The sequence below is a fragment of the Sinocyclocheilus rhinocerous genome, unplaced genomic scaffold, assembly GCF_001515625.1.
Source record: "Sinocyclocheilus rhinocerous isolate Xijiao unplaced genomic scaffold, SAMN03320098_v1.1 scaffold1084, whole genome shotgun sequence".
NCBI classification, from domain to species: domain Eukaryota; kingdom Metazoa; phylum Chordata; class Actinopteri; order Cypriniformes; family Cyprinidae; genus Sinocyclocheilus; species Sinocyclocheilus rhinocerous.
Window position 1 is genome coordinate 210,016 of NW_015656001.1, and position 7,861 is coordinate 217,876.

The 7,861-nt window shown below is 37.0% G+C and overlaps 1 protein-coding gene across 1 annotated transcript in view; it reads right to left on the bottom strand.

Moving 5' to 3' along the window:
• Positions 1-7,861, bottom strand: part of LOC107719116 (G protein-activated inward rectifier potassium channel 4-like) — a 25,012-nt gene that overhangs the window by 1,707 nt on the left and 15,444 nt on the right. Inside the window, exons 2-3 of the mRNA XM_016526459.1 lie at positions 5,022-5,155; positions 3,286-4,159 (exon numbers count right to left, since the gene is read on the bottom strand). Of these exons, the coding sequence (XP_016381945.1) occupies positions 3,286-4,159; positions 5,022-5,099 (952 nt within the window). The 5' untranslated portion in view covers positions 5,100-5,155. The remainder of the gene's footprint in view (positions 1-3,285; positions 4,160-5,021; positions 5,156-7,861) is intronic.

Sequence of the window (7,861 nt, forward strand, 5' to 3'; positions counted from 1 at the left end):
TGCTATTAAAACCACTTTTATAACATTTGCTGAAGAACTAACTGTTCCATTATGTGTTTTTCAAATATCTAAAGGTCACTGTTTAATTGTGCTTTTGACCTTTTAAAGTAAGTAATGATCCTTTCAATATGCCAATAGGAATGTACTTAAGCTTAATTAATTAAGAATATCATGTTTCCCGTGAAACGCACAGACATGCATGCACATGCACTGCTGAATATTTATGGGCACAGCGCCTAAAAATAGAATACAAGCTTTCTCATCATCTGCTTAAGTGAACCTTGAAAAACCGCATCAATTACTCCAGAGACGTGCAGTGACAAACAGAGCAACTGAACATACTTTCATCAAGCATCTTTTTTACGATCACTTTCAAACACACTCACAAGTAAACACACACAGAGTAATAGAGGCTGTCATAATGAATATAAATGACATCTAGGAAACTCAGCAGATATCATTCATCAAACACATCAAAATGTATGAGATTCCCAGTGTGCAGTAGTTCAATAACCACACAGGGTATGCATCGAACTATATAATCAATGAAAGCTACTGCAAGAGAAGCTTCACTTTCACTGATAATGCTCTGCAATTTACTTAAACACCTCCATACGGACATTTTAAACTGTTCATTTAAAACCATTTCACTGTGAACAAAATGCTTTGTTAGCCACCCAGGAAAAATCTAAAACATGAGAGTATTCTAGAACCCAAGCAGAAGTACAACCAAAGCCTCACTGGAACTGAAGCCTTAATTTATTAAAAGAAAGAGGTTTTAAAACATCTCAAAGCCTCTGAGGGCCGCACCAACAGGTTCTGCTAAGTGCAGCAGTTTAAAAGGCTTTATTTAAGGGTCTGTTCCAGGTTTAACACATGTTAAGCTCTCTCAACAGCATCTGTGCCATGATATTCACTACCACAGACAATAATTTCTTCCCCGAGTTTATAAAAAACATGTTTAAAATAACGGACGTCTATGGTGCAAAATAAAATTTTGGTCTATAAAAATATGTCATACCTTCAGCACTCTATGCTTTGTCCCATTGACTTCACGTTTAAATGCATTCTTTTTTTTCAGTAACACTTTGGTATAGGGACCAATTCTCACTATTAACTGGTTGCTTATTAGCATGCCTATTAGCATATTGGCTTATTATTAGTACCTATGAAGCACATATTCTGCATAACCATATTCTATATCCCTAATCCTACCCAATTCCTAAACTTAACAACGACCTTACTAACTATTAATAAGCAGCTAATTAGGAGTTTTTCAGGCAAAATTCGTAGTTAATAGCGAGAATTGCACCATAAAATATAGTGTGACCTTTTTTTTCTCCAAGCCCATATGACATTCTTCCTTATGTGGAATACAAAATAAGATATTTAGAAAAGTGTCTCGTTTCATCCATATAATGACCCAACTGATGCTCATTACGTGGACAAGAAAAGTAAAAAAACAAAAAACTAAATCTTAATATCTTCTTTCGTGTTCCACAGAATAAAGTCATACAGGTTTGAAACATAAGGGTGAGTAAATGATGACAAAATTTTCATTCAAAGGGATAGTTCACACAAAAATGAAAATTCTGTCGATTTACTCACCTTCTAGTTGTTTGAAACCTGTACGAGTTTCTTTCTTCTGCTTAGCACAAAAGAATGTATTTTGACATTGATGGTAGCAATTGACTTCCATAGTATGGTAAAAATATTATGGAAGTCAATGGCTACCATTAACTGTTTGGTTACCAACATTCTTCAAAGTATCTTCTTTTATGTTCAGCAAAAGAAAGAAACTTGTAAAGGTTTGGAACAACTTGAGGATGAGTAAATGATGACAGAATTCAAATTTTTCAGTAAACTATCTCTTTAAGAGTGAGCTTTTGCTCAGGTTGACACTCAAACTAGAACAATTATATTTGTTATAAGACGTGGACTCTCTGTTCATTACTCTTGTCTCCCTAATGGTATTACCCTGATTGGCCAAGCTACCAATCCTAAACCTCCATTACTTATCACTTTAAAGCCCCAAAAAGGGCTTTCTTTAGGAAATCAATCATTATTCTTTATCATTTTCCAATTTCGTTAGGCCTTGAGGTAAAATCCTGACCTGAATAGTTCGGTATCATTTTCTGATACTGATTCTTTTACTGTTATCCTGCTTTTTGTCTAATAATAGATTGGTTAAACATACATCGACTGAAAGTGGGATGCTCTTGAATGTCAGATGTGAGACAAAAAAAGTATAACTGCACTGAACAAGTGATGATTGTGGACTGAATCAAGCTACTCACTGCATCCCACTCCTGAGCAATGATTCATTATTTTAGATGTAGGAGAGAGTGTGTTTGTGAGCGTGTGTGTATTTATGTGTGTGTGAGAGTCAATTGCATTGTAGTTCTTTCAATTGTCTTCTGTTCACCAATTTCCTTGAGGCGGTTCTATTGACAGGCAATGAGCTTGTCTTACTAAGAGACATCTCAAGAGTCCTCCATCCTTCTGCTCCATGCAGGCAGCAATATCTGTCTATACTGACAGAGAACACAATGCAAAAGCTAATTAGCATAGTGTAATTGCAATTACTATCATATGAATTCACTTTCAATATAATTAGTGAATCCCATGAAAATACCACATCACACCTTGCTGTCAGCATTCTGTTACCCGGGGAACTGTGGTAAATCTGGTCAATTTTCATGTTTGATTTGCAGGTAACACCCATTTAAATTCCCCTGACTCATCCAAAGAGCTCATATTTCCCTGGTGAGAGCCATTCATTCCCACTCCCCCACTGCTAGTCGACAGTTAGAGCAGAGTTGGCTCGAGTATCAGTCACGCTCAGTGTTGCCAAGTCCGCGGGTTTCCCACGGAATTGGGCTACTTTAACACTTGCCGCGTTTTGTAGTTTTGGGATAGTTTTGAGTAGCAATTAAGCGTGTTTTGTTGTGAAAACCTGGCAACCCTGGTCACACTTATTGACAGTGTAAGATGATTTACGATTAGCCGTGTCGGAAATCCGCACGGATTGGCATGTTGTTGGGGCGAGTGAAATTTGGGGGGGGCGCATGTCCTAAAAGGTTGAAAACCCCTGATTTAGATAGATAGATAGATAGATAGATAGATAGATAGCAAATAACAGTTTTGTTTTCTAACTAAAATACATGTCACCTGTTGAATGGCAGTCAATGGAGAAATGTTTTTGCCTACATAACAGTGTAACAGTGGCATTTCTCAGCACTCATTCTCCCCCTTGCTCTCTCATTCTCCATGATCTACTCTCACCTGTAGCCTCCACCATTCCTTCCAGAATGACCACTATTTCAAACTCTTCTCGCACCAGTTGCTCCTGAGAGATGTCCCAGAAAGGGCTGTTCTTGTTGATCTCATGGCAAATGATCAGCGGTGACACCAGGAACAGCCGATCGTCCCCCGTGTCAAAGCCCACGTTGATGTCCGTCTGGTTTAGGGGGATAAACTCTCCTTCCTTGGTCTGCTTAGAGCGGATGAGCTTTGCCCTGATGGAGGCCTCCACAATGTGCGAGTTACGCAAGTCACCAACACGGAACATCAAACACAACTTGCTGTCCCGCATGGATATCACAGCTGTGTTAGAAAACATGAGCGTTTCGGCGCGATTCTTTGGTTGTGAGATTTTCACAAACATGCAGCCCACCATGAAGGCATTGACGATGGAGCCCAAGATGGCCTGCACTAGAAGCAAGATGATGCCCTCGGGGCATTTGTCCGTTATGACACGATACCCATAACCAATGGTGGTCTCGGTCTCGATGGAAAAAAGGAAGGCTGAGACGAAGCCATTGAGATTATTGACACACGGTGTCCACTCGTTGTCATCAGCGTGGTCCAGGTCTCCACGGGTGTAGGCGATGAGCCACCAAATGAAGCCAAAAAACACCCAGGTGGTGGTGTAGACCAGCGTGAAGACCAGCAGATTTAAGCGCCACTTCAAGTCCACGAGTGTGGTGAAGATGTCTGTCAGGTAACGGTAGGTTTCGCGCACGTTTCCGTGGTGGACGTTGCACTTGCCGTCCTTTTCCACATAGCGCTGACGCCGTTTTCTCAACTGACCTCCTGGGGGATCGGAAGTGTCTCCTCCCACAACTCCCCCGATAACCATCGTACGGTCTGTGGGGATCTACCGACAAGAATGGAAAAAGAAGTCAGAAAAGAAACATTTCAAGTTTGGCTAAAAGAAAAGATTAAACAAAAGCAGTTGTCATCACTATTGTAAACAACACTTACTAAAACAAGGACAAGTAACTAAAAGTAGTGACACTACTGTTTTTGGTATCATCTATTGTTTCTTTTGAAGTAGAGTAGCTTTTCAGTAACAAGCTTTCCAGCAGCTGAAGCAATAATCAAACACTTTTCACTAAACACTAAATGTATATTTCCAAGTTTGCCATTAAAGACTATTTTAAATAAGTTTTGTCAAGTTTTGACTATTTAAATATTTAAAACAAATGCTGTTCTTTTGAACTTTCTATTCATCAGAGAATCCTGGAAAAAAAAATCAATCAATCATTGTTTCCACAAAAATATTAAGCAGCACAACTGTTTTCAACATTGATAGTAATAAGAAATATTTCTTATGCAGCAAATCAGCATTTTAGAGTGATTTCTGAAAGATCGAAGAAGCGAAGATTCTGAAAATTCAGCTTTGCATCACAAGAATAAATTACATTTTGAAATATATAAAATAGAAAACAGTTAATTTAAACTGTAATAATATTTCAAAATATTACTGTTTTTACTTTATTTTTGATTAAATAAATGCAGCCTTGGTGAGCATAAGAGACTTCTTTCTAAATCTTACTGACCCGTAACTTTTCAATGTATTTAGCTACTTTTGTTACTGGTTAGCTTGAATGTAGCTAATCTACTGTAAACTACCAGTAGTTGCTTAACAAGTTACAGTTGCAAAGTAGCTTCCCCAAAATTCATACATGTAAAAAAAAAAAAGCATAAAAGAAGAGTAAATGTGAAACTGAACTTACTTTTTCATTGGAATCAATCCATTTTTTTGGCAGCTTGATGCCTTGTTTTTCCACATCCTGGCCCTTAAAACTACTCATGGCCCGGAAGCCGTAGACGTCGACTTTGATCCAACACAGTAGCTGGAGCTCTCCAACTATTAGAAGAAAACACATGAAAGCTAGTAGGTGAAACTCATAATGGAGAGCAAAGCTTAGAGAGTAATTTACCACAAACAGTGAGATAAATGTGCCTGTAAGCGGTCTTAATTAAAATCAGAGTGTTAAATTATGTTGCTCTACAGTGTTTGCTTACCTGCACACCACATTTACACAGTTAGTCCCTGAATCTGTTTTACAAATCAGTGCATTTGGTATAGCACTGAATACATTATGAATTAAAAGGCAAGTGTCATCACTAAAAAAGCTTGTTTTCACCAAGTCAGCTCTGATATTTGTAGGAATAAATTCACAGAAACTGGAATGAATGCATTAAAGCATGATAAACATGGTTTTATTGGTTTGCAATAATTTTAATATGCCAAATAAACCAAAAGCCCTTGACTTAAAAATGTTAATCACACATTTTATTTCAAAAGCTAGATATTACATATTTATATAATAAAATAAATATATAATTTGGATTTTATTTACATTTATGTAAAAGACTAACACACTAAAAATACTACTTTCTGAAAAAATTGCTAATAAATTTTACAAATAATTACAAAGAACAACAAGTAACACATTGAACATTATACATGAAATTTTAAAGTAGAAAGACTGAAATAGTATTTTCCTGTAAAATGTGCTCCAATGTTTTATTTAAAACTTTAAAAAAATCAATCTCTAATGAATATTTACAATTTTTACAATGCACTTTATACATTGTTATTTCTATGTTGTACCACAGAATGTAATACTGGTGGACCCACACCAAAGACTACAGAAATACAAAGACGTTCACTCTTATGAATGGGAGAAACTACAGCGCGCAATATGGCGAAATAGTCCCGCCTTCTAAATGAAAGAGCCAATCACTGATTGGTAAAGTCATTGCGTCAATGCAGCGGCCGTTAAAAGCTCCGGTTCCCATAGAAACCTGAGGCTAGACCAGCCAATGTGCACGCGCAGTCATAAGCATACAGTTTTTGAGATTTCAGGATTCCCCCATTCATTTAGATAGGACTTGGTCTTGTTTGAGCTGCCTGGAGGCGTAGCAAATATGGCTGCCGAGTGAAAAGACTTTCCTTGAAAGGGACTTTGCCCACACCAGGCTTCTCAAAGGAAAAGTTCACCCAAAAATGAAAATTCTGTCATCATTTCTGACATCATTCCAAACCTGTAAGAGTTTGAACACAAAAGAAGATATTTTGAAGAATGTTGGTAACCAAAAGGTTGATGGTAGCCATTGATTTCCATTCTATTTTTTCCATGCCATGGAAGTCAATGGCTACCATCAACATCATCTTTTGTGCTCATACATGTTTGGAACAATTTGAGGGTGAGTAAATGATGACAGGATTATCATTATTGGTGAACTATCTAGCTTAAATTAAAAGCCATGCTTCATTATTTGTTGGTAAACACAACTATGCTGGTCCATCAGCCCAGACCAGGACTAAACAAGCTGTCTTTTCAGCAGAGGTATTTATTAGCCAAAATTTAAAGAAAAAGCTACAAAACGCTGCAAACGATTCAGCCTCATCTCCTCTCACATACATAAAATGCTTTATTTCCACATTATTGATCATGTTCACTGAATGTTGAATTCCACATCTGTTTCAACATGTTATCCATTAGCTCAAAGTCTCTAAAGACATTGTGTCTCTCCCTCTCTGCCCAAGCATCACCCAACAGCACCGACAGCAGGTGCGGGTGAGTACCAGTGGGTTTTTTCATAACACACATGTGAAAGCAATATTAATGATGGCAAGCTCCATGGGGAACATGGAGCAAGGCAGTCTGAGGCAGATGGGGGCAGACGGCACCCAGTAGGAGATCTGATCAGATATGGTCTAGAGAGAGAGAAAGTGAGAGATGATAGAGCGAGAGAAAGAGACAGATTGAGAAAGTGACAGATAACAACTCAAAACGCAGATAAACTAAAGCTACATAAAATTATTTACTGTGTGAACTGATGAATTATTTATACAGTGCTGATATCTGGACTTGTTTGTTTTGCTGTGAAATTGCTGTGAAATAAGGGTGTGCGACAAATATCTTTAGGAGCCAAGAAAACAAACTGTCCCTATTTAGCAAGACCATAAACAAATTAAAACAAACTTTATGTAGGTAGCTAAATACTTTCTTCAATGCGTCCTAACTAGGTGCGATAAAGCGGCAAGAAATTAAAAGTTCTTTCATTTGAATTTTGCTAGCTACTTGCAAACAACACTTAGTAGTGGTGTTTTCGAATGAATCAATGTTTATAAATGAACAAATCAGTTGAATTAATGATTCAGTGACTCACTCAAAAAAGAGTCACTTGTCCCATTCCTAAATGTAACTAACTGTTGTATGATAAACATTAAATATTTTCTAATGTTCAACGAGCTAATGTATTAAATATGACATATATAAACTAAATACAAATAAATACACTACCGAAGTCTACTAGAAGTCTCTTAATGCTCAGCAATGGCTACATTTATTTGATCAAAAATACAGTAAAAACAGTAATATTGTGAAATAGTATTACAATTTAAAATAAGTTTTCTATATTAATAATCATTTTTAAATGTAATATTTCTTGTGATGGCAAAACTGAATTTTCAGCATCATTATCACAGTCTTCAGTGTCACATGATCTTTCAGAAATCATTCTAATATGCTGATTTGGTGCTCAAGAAACCTTTCTTATT